This window comes from Bos indicus x Bos taurus, chromosome 6 (assembly GCF_003369695.1).
Source record: "Bos indicus x Bos taurus breed Angus x Brahman F1 hybrid chromosome 6, Bos_hybrid_MaternalHap_v2.0, whole genome shotgun sequence".
NCBI classification, from domain to species: domain Eukaryota; kingdom Metazoa; phylum Chordata; class Mammalia; order Artiodactyla; family Bovidae; genus Bos; species Bos indicus x Bos taurus.
In genome coordinates this window covers 97,744,408-97,762,815 of record NC_040081.1, presented here as the reverse complement: position 1 = coordinate 97,762,815, position 18,408 = coordinate 97,744,408, and the positions used below count along the sequence as shown (strand labels likewise).

The 18,408-nt window shown below is 38.4% G+C and overlaps 1 protein-coding gene across 6 annotated transcripts in view; it reads left to right on the top strand.

The window, feature by feature from the left end:
• HELQ (helicase, POLQ like) overlaps positions 1-17,532 on the top strand; it is a 41,103-nt gene extending 23,571 nt beyond the window's left edge. For 3 of the 6 annotated variants that reach the window (XM_027544922.1, XM_027544924.1, XM_027544925.1), the window contains 8 exons: positions 130-234; positions 4,674-4,896; positions 5,969-6,126; positions 7,451-7,549; positions 10,651-10,824; positions 11,270-11,383; positions 12,836-12,970; positions 16,303-16,410. In XM_027544922.1, coding sequence (XP_027400723.1) covers positions 130-234; positions 4,674-4,896; positions 5,969-6,126; positions 7,451-7,549; positions 10,651-10,824; positions 11,270-11,383; positions 12,836-12,970; positions 16,303-16,410 — 1,116 coding nt within the window. The other 3 variants (XM_027544920.1, XM_027544921.1, XM_027544923.1) reach the window with 3 other exon arrangements.
• The last annotated feature ends 876 nt before the right edge of the window (positions 17,533-18,408 follow it).

The window sequence follows — 18,408 nt, the reverse complement described above, 5'->3', positions numbered from 1 at the left end:
TATTTTTTTGTCTCTCTGTTTTTTCTTTCTCCCAACCTCCACAAGATGTATGCAATTATAAAATTTTATATGGAACACAATTTATTTTTTATAATAATGTGAAACATAGTATTGCTTTAACTCTTGTAGGTATTGCAGTTAATAAGCAAACCATTGGAAAACTGCTATAGCCATCTTGTTCAGGAATTCACCAAGGGAATCCAGACTTTGTTTCTTTCTTTGATTGGTTTGAAGGTATTTTTTTTTTAATATTTTTATATCTTATTGCTATTATTTGAGACAGTGGCAGTTGAAAAGTTTTGAAAACTGTAAAGAAAGTTGAAAAAAATGTTCACTTCTATATAATGTGAGAAAGAGCAGTCTATGACATGATAAATCTAAAACTGGATTTATTTGTGGATTTTTAATCCTTTGAATTGTATGGAACAAATAATAACTGGGCATCCATTACAAGTAAGAGACTTTGGCGGATACTGTGGGGGATAAAGGAGCCTTAGAAGCATGGGTCCTAATGACAGATAATCCAGCATCTCTGCCTTAGTAAGAAAAGATCCCCTGTAAGTCCTTCACAAATAAACATTTGTGAAGTCAGTATAGCTTTTATCAGGCAGAAAATTAAAAAAAAAAAGTTGGGTGGGGCACAATGGGAAAACACTCTTTTCCCTAAGATTAGAAATTGACTCTCTTTCTTCAGGTTATTCTTGAGTAAAACCTCTTTTTTAGGCTTATTCTCTTGTGCCCAAGGTCCCTCAGTCCCAAACTGGTAAAGCCAGGGTTTGAATTCAGCTTTATCTAACTAAAAACCAGGACTCTTAATCTATCATATAGCCTACCTTTATTATCCCAAATTGGTGTAAGTGAAAGTTCCAAAGGTAATTGATAAGTAAAAGATATCATGAGACCATTTTGGTCGCCTTACAGATGAATGGTGTAATATTTTATCCCCTGGCATTTTATAAGAGCCAAAGGCTACAGAAAAGGAAAGGAATTAGTCCTGAGTATTGAAGGTGATAGAGGTTTTAGATGAACAGAGGGAAGGAATAAGCCATTCCAGGTACTTAAATGGAAAGATGAGAAACCTTAAGATGATGTGGAATAACAGTCAATAGACTGGATATTGTAGCTATAGAGAAAGGCTGAAGATAACCTAAGAGTAGAAAGTTGGGTGGAAAAAGTTGGGCCAGACTGTGTGCCATTGTTGGAGAGGATGGGAGAGAGTGCTTAAATACTAGACTGAAGACTTGGAGCACAGTCACGTATCAGTGGAGAAATCGTCCAAGTGTTTTGTGGTGATTTAGAGCAAGGGCTCTCATGTCACACATACCTGTGTCCCGGTCACAGCTCTGTCTCTTGTTACCCTGTGTAAATTACTCTCACTTAAAACTCACCGAAAACTATAAAACACTGCTGAGAGAAATTAAACAAGACCTAAAGAAACGGAGAGAGATACCATCTTCATGAATTGGAGCACTCACTTTTGTTCAGATGTTACTTCTTCCGACATTGGTCTATAAATTCTGTGCAATCCCAATCAAAATCTCAACAGGTTTTGTTCTTTTTTTTTTTTTTTTAAAGAAATTACAGATCAATACTGAAATCTATTTGGAAATGCCTTAGGGTAGGGAAAGATTTCTTATAAGGAGAACAAAAAACATAAATCATGAAAGAAAAAAATAAATAGACCTCATATTTTTACAATTCTCTTCAAAAGATGCTACTTAAGCAGTGAAAAGGCAGGAAGAAAATATACATCTGACAAATACGTGTATGTCATGAGTTAGGACTCCATGCAAGGCAATGGAATTGAGGCTTCACTTGAGACGAGTGCACTCAGGTACAGGAATCCTGGGGGAACCGACTTGGCCACAAGGGTTGGTTTTATGGGCCTGCGATGCCAGATCCATAGGGCTCAACAGTTTCAGTTAAATTCTGTGTTAACAATTGAAGTACAGCAGCAAGAAGACCAGGCAGAGTCAGCTCAGGAGATTAGCCGGTAGGCAGCTGTTGTTCCAAACCTGCCCTTACGAGGCTCCTGGGCCCTGTGCTGAGAAGAACAGGCCATCGGGGTTCTTCCTGCACGTTGAGGTAGGGCTTCACCACAGGGCCCTAGTTCTGGAAGGAGGCTGGAATTACAGACAGGGTGGAGAGGCAGAAAAATCTTTGGGGTTAGAACTGAAGAAGTCAAGTCCTCCAGACAGAAACAACCAGTGGGATAGGGTGAGAGGCGTCAAGGGCAGGGTGAGGTCAAGAGGCAGGAGGGTGGAGGTGGGCATCCTTGGGGACACTAGGTTTTGGTGGGAGAGATGGAAACTGCAGGAATTCGACACAACACTTGTCGCGCCCTGGGACGCAGGGAGCCTCCAGTGATCATTTCTCACGACTATGTTTCAGACACCCTGCTAGACACTTGATATGTTTTTATCTCTAATGTTTTTATACCTTTGAATGAAATAGTATAGTTCTGCTTTCACACAAAAAAGAATCCGAGGCAAAAAGAGGTCACATAGGCTGCTTGCACACTCTTTTCCAGGTGCTGAGGTCCTGCCTAGATCCTTGTGATGCTCGCCCAGCTGGTCTGGCATCAGCTGTGCCCTCCCTTCCCACACCCTCTCCATATTATTCTTCAATAGATCGATCTTCTCCAAATATAAATCCCTTTCTGCCTAAAGTTTGTTAGCGGTTGTTTCCCACTGCTGTTAGGATTGAGTCCAGATCCCTTATCACGGTCTTGTTTAGTCACTGAGTCATGTCCGACTTGTTTGCAACCGCATGTACTGTAGCCCACCAGGCTCCTCTATCCATGGAATTCTCCAGGCAAGAATACTGGAGTGGGTTACCATTTCCTTTTCCAGGGGATCTTCCCGACGCAGGAATCGGATCCTCATCTCCTGCATTGGCAGGTAGATTCTTTACTGCTGAGCCACCTGGGAAGCCCTTATCGCGAAGCCTGGCATGCTGCAGTCCATGGGGTCGCAAAGAGTCAGACATGACTGAGCAACTGAACAACAGCAGCAGCACTGTGTGGATTTGGCCTCACCTCTCTCTGCATCCTTATCATCTCTCAACACGCTCTTATACTCTGCACTCCAGACACACTGTCCTTCTGTGTGCATTTCACGTTCTCTGCCCTTTCTACCGTGGTGGTCTGCAAGCCTGGGGCTCATTCATCTCAGCTCTCCGTCTCGTTTCACCCTCACCCACTCCTACTCCACTGTCAGACTTGCGCTTCACCACCTCTTCCTTGGGGAAGCCTTCCTTTACCGCCTGGTGCAGTCAGTCTCTTGGATGCTATTTATAGAAACACCCTTCTTTCCTTTCCAAACACCCATCAGTTTGTCGTTGTATTCTTGTTAGTGACTTTCTTTGGCTGATAACTTTACCCCCCTGGAATGAAGCCCTGGGACAGGTCCACGTTTATTCTCCTGTATCACCAAATCCCAGTGACTAGCATAGTGCCTGGTATGTGGTTGGCATTCAGTAAATACTTGAATTATGGTCTGGCTTTGGAGTTGGTCATGGCTGAACTTGCAGGTTGGGGCAACAGTGGAGAACTCAGCTTTGAGAAGCCAGAGATAGAAGCTATCCCAGGGGGTTAAAATCACTATGTCTGAAAGTTTTTACAGAGGGATACAAAGATAATGTGATGGTAGCTAGAAGGATCAAGTAAAGGGGTTTGTTTGTTTGTTTATCCCCAGTAGTAACTGTACTCAGTTAAAAAACAATATAGAAACTATGTTGATAATCTATAAACTGAGTATCAGTTCTTGAATATCTTAAAAGTGCAGTTTTAGCCTGAATGAATATTATGTTAAGGATGGACTTTTATTAAAAGGAGAAAAAGCAATAGGAAATGTCCCTGCTCCATAATATTTTTTGTTACCCTTTATATTGGTTTACTGTGAAATTACTACTTAAGTTTTCCCACTGAAATATCATCAGAATTGAAACAGAAATATGCTCATTGATTGACTATATTTTAGTATAACATGCTGATCTCATTGAAATTGGCTATTGTAAGTTATGCACACTCAGAGTCAGCTCTACGTCTGAATACCACCATTGCTATTATAAGTTTTAAACAGTGAGTTGGGGGGAGAAAAAAAAGGCAGCAAAATAACAAGGAAAGGAGATGGGGATGCGAGAGACAAAAAGAGGTAGAAAACTGCTGTTTATTTTCAGGTAAAATGTCAGGGAGAGTATTGCCAGATCCTGCTTTAGTGCAGACTTCCAGTTGTGTTTTCCATATGTGGTTTTTTTAATACGATTTTTAGAGCTAAAGAATATTTTCACATGTGACTGGAAGGGGACGGAGGGAGGATTTCTGAAGGAGGCCGAGTGGGAATTAGTGATAACTAGTGGGGAGTGAGCAGAGGGCACAACTTTGGAGATACTGTGAAAAATTACTCAAAAACCTAAGGAGTTTTTGAATCAGAAATGTGTAGACGTCTTCATTAAGAGTATAAATATGATAAATATATTCTTCCTTCAATTTTTTTTCTTGTCATTTTAAAATATTATAAAAGTACCTTTATGCAACTATGTAGATTTTATATTGATTTTTTATTTGAATAGCTTTGAGGTATGGAAATGAGTCCTCATGTTGATGAATTATTCATTCAAAATGATGCCTTGAATTAGAGAAGCTGCTCTAATGGTATCCTGAATTGTTTCAGATTGCAACAAACCTGGATGACATATATCGTTTTATGAGTGGTACATTTTTTGGTGTTCAGCAGAAGGTTTTGTTGAAAGAAAAAAGTCTCTGGGAAATAACTATGGAATCACTTAGATACTTGACAGAAAAAGGACTTCTACAAAAGGATACTATGTGTGGGTCCAAAGAAGAGTTCCAAAATAATTTTCATATCACAAAGTTGGGACGAGCTTCTTTTAAAGGTAAGAGCTTACCTGACTCTGACTGTGAATCTGAGGAAATGCATCAGAAAAAATAGAAATTTTCTGTAACTCTAAATTAGATTTGCAATTTCATATTAATAATAATAATCTTATCTTACAAACTGTTAAACTACTTCAATTTTTAAAAGTTGAAAAATGTTTTGAATTGCAAGTAATTTAGAATACTGTAGAAATACATGGAGGAAAAGATGATCCTCCCTTCTTTATGCTCGCCTCCCCCAGCAATCATACAAATCTTAATATCCTACCAAGAATAGCAGTAGCAATTTCTAGACATTTTCTGTAAATTTCATAACAATTTGATATATATTCTCCTAAATATTTTGTGTATGTATATTTATGTTTGTGTTACATGTATGTATGCATATATAGATATGTACTATATATATAGCACACACACATGCACACACATATATATTGAATAGTATAAGTATTTGGAGGCAGCTTGCTTTCCTCACTTATAAAATATCATGAGCATCTTCACACATCAGTCCCTTTAAATTTACCTCATTTTCTTTTAGTACAACAGTCATCCATACTATGGATACCGTAATGTATTCAACCGCTCCCCTATTGATGGACATTTACACCGTTTCTGATTTTTCTCTGTTATAAACAAGGGCATCTCTGTTCCTGTATTTTTGGATATGTGTGGAGATGTTTCTTTAGGTTAGATTCCCAAGAATAGATTAATTAGGTCAGAAGGTATGTACTTATTAAATGTTGATGGATACTATAATATCAAAATGACCTCCTAACTATGTGCTAAGTTACATAGTAAGAAATTGTAAAGAATTTTTTTTTTTTTTTGGCCATGAGGGATCTTTAGTTGTGGCACTCAAACTCTTATTTGTGACATGTGGGATCTAGTTCCCTGACCAGGGGTAGAACCTGGGCCCCCTATACTGGGAGTATGGCGACTTAGCCACTGAACCACCAGGGAAGTCCCTCAAGACTTTTTCTATGTTTAGGTAAACCAGATTTTCTTTAAAATCACCTCTTTCCTCCTTTGGTGGTTATGAAAAATGAACTCTTTGTGTCTTTCTTTTAGGAACTATAGATTTGGCTTATTGTGACATTCTTTACAGAGACTTGAAGAAAGGTCTTGAGGGACTTATGCTCGAAAGCCTTCTTCATCTAATCTACTTAACAACTCCCTATGATATGGCTTCTCAGTGTGACCCTGATTGGATGATATACTTCAGGCAGGTGAGAAGATAAGATTTTGCAATACAGGCTAAAATAATTAATCACAATATGATTTTTTATCATGTGATTATTCATTTTTTTTGTTACTAAAATATATTTGAAATCGGGCCTTTTGAAAGATGAAAAGACCAATTTCAAGTATATTTTCATAGCCAGAAAAAAGACTCAGACGATAAAGAATCTGTCTGCAATGCAGGAGACCTGGGTTCGATCCCTGGCTCGGGAAGATCTCCCAGAGAAGGGGAATGGCAACCCAGTCCAGTATTCTTGCCTCAAGAATTCCATGGATGGAGAAGCCTGGTGGGTTAGTCCATGGAAACTGCAAAGAGTCAGACATGACTGAGCGACTAATACTTTTTATGGCAAGAGCATTTTTTGTTTGTTTCACTTAAATATTTTCTGTTAAATGTAAACATGTTCATTGTCAAAAAAATAAAGTAAGGTGCAGAAGAGAAGAAAGGACCATGTCTGGTCCCTATCCCCTCAAGGTGGTTACTCTTGCGATGTGGGGACCACTACATTTTCTAATGCCTGAAATGTAAAGAAAACCATTGCTGATGGTTGAGAGTTTAATTACATGAAAGCTCTATCAGAGTCACACACGGTGTCATGTCCTGTCACACCAAGCCCAGTGATGTTGATACCTGAGAAGGAATAATCATCTTTATCACCAGTATCAAGGTGGAACTGGCTGTACCTATTACAAAACCAAGTGGTAGAGTACAGTCTACTGTGATTTTACTCTGAACAGGCAGTGGCAGTATGCAGGTCTTCCCAGGTGGCATAGTGGTAACGAATCTACCTGCCAATGCAGGAGACGCAGGTTTGATCTCTGGGTCAGAAAGATCCCCTGGAGCAGGAAATGGCAACCTGTTCCAGTATCCTTGCTTGGAGAATCCCATGGACAGAGGAGCCTGGCAGGTCATAGTCCATGGGTTGGTCATGACTGAGCACATGCACACAAACACATGTATATAAACAGTGCAGTTACTTCCAAAAGCTTTCCCTCCTCTCCCTCCCCACACATCTCCCGTATGAAACATAAACACAATCCAAGAAAATCATAGACCATGGTTACAGTATTTGTGGCCATGTCTTTTAAGTTCATTCAGTATTGCAAGCTTGTAAGTAAAATACTTGTAAGTAAATACTTGTGTTATTTGTATTACTTGTAATACAATACTCGCAATACTTGTAAGTAAAATTTGTGTTATTTTTCATAGATTTTATCATAATGAAAATGTGATATGACTACTAGATTTGGTTAATGGCAGACTTTTTAAAGTTACAGTTTAATTTTTCTCTATATTCTTTTTCTGTGTAGTTTAACCAACTCAGTCCAGCAGAACAAAATGTCGCTGCTCTGGTTGGAGTCTCTGAGAACTTTATTGGGAAGAAAGCATCAGGTCAAGCTATTAGGAAGGTACGTACCATAGTTTTTTTTTTTTTCTTTCCTAAATAGCTAAGTTCAGGTAACAGAAATTAATGCTGTCATCTCATCTCCTTTGTTGGTTTGATCGTTTCGGTTCACTTTTTTGTCTTTAGTAAAATAATTACCACTTTACTATTCAAAACATTTGCAAACCAGAAATTTAGGTATATTTTAAAAATAATGTTATTTCTGGGTGGTTGTGATGGCCCTTTTTTGTGTCCCTTTGTATTCCTAAAATAGTCATGCATGTCTAAGGCTCTTAGCATAGGAAAAGGTAAACCTTATTAATCTATTTTTCTTAGGCTCCTTATTATGGTTTAAATCATAACAATTGTAAAATATTTTCACAATGTTATAGAAAAGAATCCTGAAATAAGTTCAGTTCATGGGAGAAAAGTTTTCTAGAAACTTTTTCTTAAGCGTCCACTTCACATCCACTCGTCTTATAACATAAGACGAGTTTTTGGATTTTTGTTTTTGTTGGTGCTTTTCGTTGTCCCAAAGAACTACCAATGTACTTGAAGTACATAAAGCATTTTAGAAGGTTGAAGCAGAGAAGTCAAGTACTCTTGTGTGATATCTCATATTTTTGTTTTTTAAAGTTAAGTCAACAAACAAGAATCAAGTGCTGAATGTGCCACTAACTGTACAAGAAGTAAAAATATTTCTTTGGCAAACACACATTCATTTCCTTAATTAACATAATTTTCTGCCTCATAATACTTACACTTTTTTTTTTCAATTTTCATTTCCTTTGGTAATCTAATCTTCATTGAAGCCTAATGATCTTACCTACCATTTCCCTGTATATCTTTTAAATTTATATAGATATTACTGTTTCATTTTGAAAAATGGAAGATATTTTACTTACATTTGAATTGAATGGTGAAGCTGTCCCCTGTATTGAGGTATCATAAAAGTATAAATGCATGGTACTTCAGTATTCCTGTTGTCAATATTTAGATTGGACCTTTTACCTCAGAAGTAACTATTGTTTAGACCTTCAGAATGTTGAATAAAAATATTTCTTAAACCTTTTGTTTCAAACTCAAATATATTTAAAAAAATTAATCTGGAGCTCATTACCATAAGCTCATAAGTAATAAACACTTATAAAATCATGTTACAATAATGCATCTGTTGAAACTTGAATCAGAATTTATTTTTGTTACATTTTATAAAACATGTCAATAAATGTTTGTTCAATTTATAATTATTTAAAATTGTATGAGCATGGATTTATCTTAATTACAAATGAACAAGTTATTAGTTTAATACTTTAGAAGTATCTTTTTAAACAAATTTCTAGAGAACTTATTTGCTTAATATCTACTTGATTTCTCCACATTGAAAAGGACCTTTACTTTAAACATTTCTTGTAAAAGGTCTTGAAATTGGCATAAAGTGACTTATCTTGCCATGTAATACAATTATGTCATTTTTCTTGGCTTAGAAAGTACATTCTAAGCAAAAATCTCCATTGACTCAATTTATAGTTAATAATGAAGGTGCATTAAAGTTGGGAAATTAAAAAGTGATCTTTTCCTAGTTGTTATTCAACTATCATGCTTTTTCAGCTTAAAGCTTTTAAAAGGGTGATCTAGTATCAAACATACAGAATCTAAAACTCTTATGTCCTTCAGTGTACTCATCTAAGTTCTCAAACATTCTAAGTTCTCATCTTAAACATTCTTTTACTATAGTAGAGGATATAATTTTATATTTTAAAATTATATCCTCCCTTTTCTCTTTAAAGTTCATTCTTTTTTTTCTCTGATTTCAAGCATGCATTACTCAGTTTCTGAGTTACTTGGTATTAGCTATGAAATACTTTACACAAAAAATAATCACTAGGCACCACAGGCCAAAGCAGATATACAGAATAGAAATTATCAACTACAGGAAGCATTTCCCTTTCAGTGTTTTAACTTCTGGAAACATTAATTATTTACCATGACCAGGTTTAAGTCATAGAAGCTAATATTTACTCTTAGTTTACAATATAAACAAGCTTATTAACATATTTATCTAAATAAACACATTTGTCTAATTTATAATCAGTCATATATACATATGGTAATATATATGTGTATATATGTGTGTGTGTGTGTGTGTATATATATACACCCAGCCTGTAAGTACTACCTGGGGCTTCCCTGGTGGCTCAGTGGCTCAGACAGTGAAAGAATCTGCCTGCAATACAGGAGACCAGCAGGAAGATCCCCTGGAGAAGGGCATGGCAACCCACTCCAGCATTCTTGCCTGGAGAATTCCATGGACAGAGCCTGGTGGGCTCCAGTCCATGGGGTCGCAAAGAGCTGGACACGACCGAGCGACTAACACTCAACACTCTAAATTCTACAGAAAACATAAAGGTTTCCCCATCTCCTTCTCGTCCCGTCTTCTTTTCCTAAGGCTGCCGTCACAAATTAGCACAAACCAGGTGTCTTAAAACAACAGAGCTTTATTCTGTTACAGGTCAGGAGGCCAGAAGTCTGAAATCAAGATGCTGGCAGAGCTGGTCCTTCTGGAGGCTTGAGGAAGAGCCATCTTGCCTCTCCCGTGGCCTTTGGTGGTTGTTAGCAATCCTTGTAGTCTCCATCTCACCACAGTCTACCTCCTTCCGTCTTCACACCACTTTCTCTGTCACTCACATCCTCTCTCTTATAAGGATATCAGTCATTGACTAATGGGCTCAAGGGCCCCCTATATATCCAGGATGGCTTCATCTCAAGATCCTTTGCTAATTACATCTGCAGAGATTCTGTTTCCAAATCAGGTCACGTTCAGAGGCACCAAGGGTTAGGAATTGAGTATATCTTTTGAGGAGGGACAGTTCAACACACTACACTCCCTACAGAAGGAAATTTAAATTGGAAACAGTTTGACTTATCTCTTTTTTTATAGACTTGGAAAAACTAATACTTTGAACTAACCTAAAGTACATTTGTTTTGACTTCGATTTGTTTCTGTAGAACCACTCTGTCCTCTCCCTGCTGTGTACAGCGTCATTCTCATTCCCTTTTATCCAGTTTGAATGTGATGTACCTTTTAAGCAGGTCCAATACATGAATTTATTTATGTCTTTCTAGAAAGTGGACAAGAACATTGTCAACAGACTGTACCTGTCTTTCATTCTTTATACTTTGCTCAAAGAGACCAACATTTGGAGTGTGTCTGAAAAGTTTAACATGCCTCGAGGATATATACAAAGCCTTCTCTCCGCAGCTGCGGCATTCTCCTCCTGTGTGTTACATTTCTGTGAGGTAATTCCATTGACTAGAGGATACACGCTTTGCATGTCTTGTTGATGCTTTGGTCAAAGTGAACAGAACTCTTTTTAAAAATATTTATTTACTTATTTTAATTGGAGGATAATTACAGTATTGTGATGTTTTTTGCCATCAATATGAATCGGCCATGGGTATACATGTGTTCCCTCTCTCCCGAGCCCCTCTCCCTAGAATTCTTCCTGTTGACTTATTTTTTAGTTTACACTCTTTGTCCTCATCCTAAAAGCGTCCTGTTCAAATCCCTCCACGTCTGCCATGTTTCCTCATAGTAATTTTGCTCAGAGTCATTGTTCATCTCTTGCTTTCCCAACTTCCAGAGTTTACCAAAGGGTGAGTCCTTTCTAAGCCCCCTACCACACATACTGGATTCTGAAATAACTTACAACATTTCAATTCTGCAAATCTCTGTGTTTTGCAGGAGCTTGAGGAGTTCTGGGTTTACAGGGCCCTTTTGGGAGAACTCACCAAGAAGCTGACCTACTGTGTAAAGGCAGAGCTAATCCCACTCATGGAAGTGACTGGGGTTTTAGAGGTTAGTAACTTCTTAGCTCCCCAACTGAGATGATTTCAGCTCACAGAAAAATCAGGTTTTACTTTTGTGTCACAGGGTAAGTGGCAACAATAGCCATATTGCTCATTTATCACGGGAATCTGTTGTATTTGTTTTTAATAAATTGCTGCCATGGCCTCCCCGAAATCCCTGTCAATCCAGAAGCAGTCCTGATGAAAAATCACATTTGTGGATAAATGTAACGGTAGAAACAGGGTGATTCTCCCCAAGTGCACGCGCCACCCCTCTTTGCTCCAAGCATGCGTGTGTGCCGTGCCTTCCTCCTCTCCAGCAGAGACTCACCTGCTATGAGTTTAGAAAGTGCTTGTGGAAGGTGGTGGCCACTCAGTGGCAGTGAGAGTCATTTTCATTTTCTAAGAGAATGAGATGAAGGTTTCCTCAGCTGGTTTCTCAGCTTTCTATTTTTGATCAACCCTTGTTTTCTGTTTATTCTGTTATTAAGTTCTTAAACCAGAGGAATTCTGCTTGGGAAAGCGTGCACACACATACACACACTCACACACACACTCCAGGGAGTAGAGTGTAGATAGTGAGAACATTCTAGGGATACTGAACTAAAACATTTGATTGGGGATCTGAACTAATGCCCCTTCCCCAAGTGCCCTAAGGAGTTTTTTATTTCTGTTTTTTTAATATTTAATTTATTTATTTTTACTGTGTTGGGTCTTATTTGGGGCGTGGGGTATCTTCATTGTGGCACGTGGGACCTGTCGTGGCACGTGACTTTCTCTCTGTGGCACGTGGGCTTAGTTGCCCCACAGCATGTGGGATCCTAACCTTAACCAGGGATTGAACCCACATCTTCTGCATTGGAAGGTGGATTCTTAACCACTGGATCACCAGGGAAGTCCCCAGGTTTCTAATTTCTGATTGCTGCTGCTAAGTCGCTTCAGTTGTGTCCGACTCTGTGCGACCCAATAGACGGCAACCCACCAGGCTCCCCCATCCCTGGGATTCTCCAGGCAAGAACACTGGAGTGGGTTGCCATTTCCTTCTCCAATGCATGAAAGTGAAAAGTGAAAGTGAAGTCGCTCAGTTGTGTCTGACTCTTCACGACCCCATGGACTGCAGCCCACCAGGCTTCTCCACCCATGGGATTTTCCAGGCAAGAGTACTAGAGTGAGTTGCCACTGCCTTCTCCGATTTCTGATTGCAGCACACATCAATTGACTTCACCTGCACAGAAAGCTAGCTCTCTTGCAGTCAGATTGGAGCCACCCAAATTATTTTAAAATTCTTTTAAAACACTTTTAAAATTCCTTCAGATTCTGATGTGTCATCTTTTCATATTTACTTTATTATCTTAGTTTATTCCTATCTCTTGCAAGTGAATTTTTCCCTTCAGTGAAATCCTTAATTATTTTTTCCTAATCCCCAATTCTGATCCTAATGATTTTTATAAATACTTTTCAGGGACGAGCAAGACAGTTATACAATGCAGGTTATAAAAGTCTAACGCACTTAGCTAATGCAAATCCTGAAGTGCTGATAAGGACAATTGATCATTTATCAAGACGCCAGGCCAAGCAAATTGTTTCATCAGCCAAGGTAAGCCAACAAGGCATTTTTTAATCTTTATGATATTTTACAGTTATCTCCTTATACTTTAGACATATTAACTATAGGCACAAAAATATATATTCACATATGTGGATAAAAATAGTGCACATGTTATGATACAAGGCTTGTTAAAAAGAGAAAAAGGATCTCCCAAAAAATAAAGGCACTTTTAAGAGTTCACTGACATATAAGGAACTCTGAACTCATTAAATTCCGCCTCCTACTACTCTTGTCACAGAAGTCCTTTCCTCAGCATCCTCAACATCTGGTCTTCTCACCTTTAAACACCCCCGCTGACAAGGAATTTACAACCTGGAGAACTAAGTTCTATTTTTGGACTCAGTGTTACAAACAGCATCCCAGTATAATGAAGCTGCCTTAAAATGCCTACCATGGTATCGTAGTACTACCCTCTGCAACCAGGCTCTTTTTTTGTTCGTTTGGTGGTTTTTCACATGCTTGAAAACAGCTCTTGTTGCCCCCAAAGGTTTCTCTTTTCTGTTTCTTTCACCTGTAGTCAACAGTCTACTTTTAGGTTATTCACTCTCCTGGTTACACTTTGCTAGTTGCAACCCAGTTTGTCACTACCCTCCTGCCCCATGTGGGTAAATCCGTTATGCAGCAGTTAGGGGTTATTTGGACTGCCCAGGTGGCTCAGCAGTAAAGAATTCACCTGCCAATGCAGGAGACATAGGTTCAATCCCTGGGTCAGGAACATCCTCTGGAGAAGGAAAAGGCAACCCACTCCAGTATTCTTGCCTGGAAAATCCAATGCACAGAGCAGCCTGGCAGGCTACAGTCCATGGCATCGTGTCTAAGAGTTGGACACAATTTAACAACTCAATAGCAAGGGATTATTTCCTTCTTGATCTCAACTATATTTCCATCCTTGTGGTCTGAAATTGTATAGTTGTGTGTGTGTGTGTGTTTTAAGTTCATTGTTATACTATTGTCATATATAAATCGAACTGACTGAAAAGTAAGTTTCCAGCTCACTTTTTTGAAAGGCTCTCCCATTGTTTGTATTACTGTGATTGATCTGCGTGACAGCCCTCTCAGGACACTACAACTTGTCCTATTAAATAAGAAGTTCTTTGGGTTGATAGGGTTGAAATTGTAGTTATTTTATTGCTGGAGCACCTAGCACGGTATTCAGCCTATAGTAGATGTTTAACAAATATTTGAATAAATAAATAAATGAGATTTAAAGAAATGAAGTGATTTACCCAAGGAAACATAGCTAGTCAGTAAGTAGTAGAGCAAGACTATAGTGTTAGACTATATATTATTAAAGATACAAAGGGGAACTTCCATGGTGGTCTGGGAGTTAAGACTTGGCCTTCCAATGCAGGGGGTATGGGTTCAATGCCTGGTCTGAGAGCTAAGATGTCACATGCCTTACAGCCAAAATACCAAAACATAAAACGTAAGCAATATTGTAACAAATTTAATAAAGACTTTTAAAGTGGTCCACATCAAAAAAAAAAAAAAGTATACAAAGGGAGCTGCAGTATCGATGGTCAAAATATTTAATAAGTGACTTTAAATGTTAAAAGTATTAGACAACTTCAGGCACAATAATGTGCATAGTGTTATGCTTTATATCAAATTGGTAGAGAAAGTGGTTTTTTTTCTTCTCTGATTTTTTTTTTTTCTTCCAATTTTATTTTATTTTTAAACTTTACTCTTCTCTGATTTTTATTGAGCTTTTTGTTATAAAATGTTGTAAGAGAAATAATGCAAGTATTTCACACCAATATACACAAACCCAGCTGCAACAAATACCAACATTTGATTTCCATTGTTTTTAAAGAAAGGAGAAAAATCATTATTCAAATATTCATTGACATCTACTATGTACCAGTTTAGAAATAGGTTAGAAATAGTTTCTTTGTTTATTATGCTCCTTTTGAAATTAACCATATTAGTTTTAGGAGCTTGAATAAAAGTTTTCTTTGAAACACTGATAGTGACAGCTTATGGTAAATGGTGCCGCTGGATTTGTGGTCTTTGAAGGAGAAGATTTAACTCCGGGACCAAAGAAGATTCTCAGTCACTCAGAGCTTTGTGTGCAAAACTTTATTTTAAGGTGACAGAACAGAGAAAGCTTCTGACATAGACATCAGAAGTGGGTAGAAAGAGTACCTGCCTCACTGGTTTAAGTGGGGCCTTATATACTTCTCAACTGGCTGCTGAGAACAGATAAAAAGAATACCTCAAGGTTGTAAGAGTTCCACCAGCCCCTTTCCCAAGTCATGCATCCTGAGATGACTTTGGCGCAAGATGAGCCAGGGAGAATAGGTCCAGGGCCAGGTCTCTGGGCTGGATACACTGTTGCTGTGTAATCAGGGGTACAAGTCTGAGAAACAGGTTCCCAGGCAGGATTTTTAACAATTATAATCATTTAACATAAAGCCTAAGAAAAGCATTTCCATGAGTAAGACATTGTGCTGTGTGATCATTAGTTCAGGACCTATAGAAAGCCTAATGTATATGGCAAGATACGTTGTCACACAAGGCTTAAGGAAAGCATGAGCCAGTATATTCACCTCCTCCTTCAGTTCAGTTCAGTTCAGTTCAGTTGCTCAGTCATGTCCGACTCTTTGACCCCATGAACTGTAGCTCGCCAGGCCTCCCTGTCCATTACCAACTCCCAGAGCTCGCTCAAACTCATGTCCATCAAGTCGATGATGCCATCCAACCATCTCATCCTCTGTCATCCCCTTCTCCTCCTGCCTTCAGTCTTTCCCAGCATCAGAGTCTTTTCCAATGAGTCAGTTCTTCGCATCAGGTGGCCAAAGTATTGGAGCTTCAGCTTCAGCATCAGTGCTTCCGATGAATATTCAGGACTGATTTCCTTTAGGATTGACTGGTTTGATCCCTAAAGGGCCCCAAGCTTTAACTCTCTCAATAGGTTTTTAAAAGATAGCATACTAAACTGTGAGGATTAATAAAATCTATATATATAGGGTAACATTTTTAAGAACCAATTAAATTTTTTCAAACCTGTCTTAAATTTTATAGGTTAAAAGTTAATTTTAAGTGGCTGAGTCTTCAATAAAACAAACCTTTGAGAGTATTAAAGCTCCGTTATTTTTGGTATACCAAATGTAGTGATCAGCTAAAATGGCTTTAAATGCCTCAGCTTCATTTACTATAATTGCTGTTCTTAAGTGACCATTTTTCAATCTCATTATTAATTTTAATGTCTAGATTATGCTGATACATAAGGATTCAGGTATTGAATAGATGGTGGTAAAATGTTAGCAGTTCCCTAACAATGCATATTTTTGCTTCACATCTTGATTTTTTAATTGTAGATGCTGTTGCATGAGAAAGCAGAGGCTTTGCAAGAAGAAGTAGAAGAATTATTGAGATTGCCTTCTGATTTCCCTGGTCTTGTGGCCTCTTCTACTGAAAAGGCATGAAGCTATCTGAGGAGCATTTTTAAGTATGAATTATTTATTGTACATGCATTTTATTAAAGCTCTCCTATAAGTTATAAATGAAAAAAATATATTTTAACTATATATATTAAGAACTGTGGCTGATGTTTGAATAGTCCTCTCATCCATACTTACATAAATAATTATGCATTATTTCTCTAATCAAAAGTCTGGCATCCACCACAAAATGAAATCCCAAGTTTCCCAGCATATCCCCAGCGTACCTTTGCAACCAGACCTTTCATTATCCTCCTACCCATTTCTTTCATCAAACTTAACTATTTGCAGTCCCAGAATTTTCCCTGGGATTCACAAACCCACTGTTTCCTATCTGCCTTAAACTATTCCAAGTGCATGGAAAATTATCTTTAAAATGGATTATATACTTTGTTTCAACTAAAAATGCTCAAATACTGTCTCCTGTATGAAATTGTCCAAGTTCAGCCTTATCCCCACCCCATCCATGGGTTCTTTCCCTCCTCTAATGATTGTGAGCCCCTCACTCATGTCCAGGTCTTCATAATGCTTTATATAATGTCTGAAATCCCCTGGAGGGCCAAGACCTGTGTTATGGTCTTTGTATGCCACATAGCACCTACACAATTTGCTGCACAAAGTAAGGACCTCTGTGAAAAATGAATTCTTACTCAAATTGATAATTTAAAGATTCTCTTTAAACACAACTTAAATATTACTTCTTCCCCCTCCCTTTTCTGATTCTTAGCTCAAATGTAGATGACTGGTTAAACTGGGAAAAGAGTAATAACTATTATTATTTATAAGTACTAAACTGGTTTAGTTAAAGCTTCCCTCACATGTCTGAGACACCCATTGGCAACTTTGCAGATAGATCCACAGTCTCAGTTCTCTGTGCCTCAACATTTAGCTCATTGTAATATGGGCACACCTCAGAGATGTTATGAGTTCAGTTCCAGACCACCACAAAAAAGTGATTGTTGCAATAAAACAGGTCATATGAATTTTTTGGCTTCCCAATAAAGTTATGTTTACACTATACCAAAATCTATTATGTGTGCAATAGTATTATGCCTAAAAGAAAACAACATATATACCTTAATAAAAAATATTGTTGAAAAACTCTAACCATCATCTGAGCCTTTGCTGAGTTGTAATCTTTTTGCGACAGTAACATCAAAGATGACATTAACAAATGTAAGAATAATGACAGAGTTTGAAATATTATTAGAATTACCAAAATGTAACACAAAGATACAAAGTGAGCAGATGCCGTTGGAAAAATGATGCTGACAAAATTAGAGTAATTGGACCAAGGTCGTGTACTATTGATATTTGTTGCAAAGCAGGGACTTCGGACCTGGACAATCCCAATCTAAAGTCCATGCATGCATGCTCAGTCACGTCGACTCTTTGCAACCCCACAGACTGTGGCCCACCAGGCTCCTCCGTCCACCGTCCATGGGATTTCCCAGGCAAGAATACTGAAGTGGATTGCCATTTCCTCCTACAGGGGATCTTCCTGATTCAGGGATCAAACCTGCATCTCCTGCATTGGCAGGCAGGTTCTTTACCACTGAGCCGCCTGGGATGCCAAAGTCTGTGCACTTAACCATTATACAGTCTGGCCTTGGTAGAATTTTCCCCATTTTGTCCTTCCTGAGTGTCTCTTTCACCTGACCTTGATTTTGCCTCCAGCATGACATCACATCGCCACACCTCGTGCCCTCGTGTGAGGTACAGGACAGCATCCTAATGCCCTGGTGGAGTCCTGGGCTGCACTGCATGTATTCCATTTGTTGCAGCTAAAAAAGTTGTAAGAGAGAAGCTGGCCGCCTGCTGGCTGCTTGGACTCAGCCATGAGGTTGTCCACAGTCCACTGGTCCACAGTCGAACCTTCAGCGTTTTAAAATCGAGACACCCCAGCTCTATTAGTTTGCCCAAGTGAGTAAGGCTATAAGTAAGCCCTGATTCTTGCTAATCAATTTATGAGGCTGATGTATA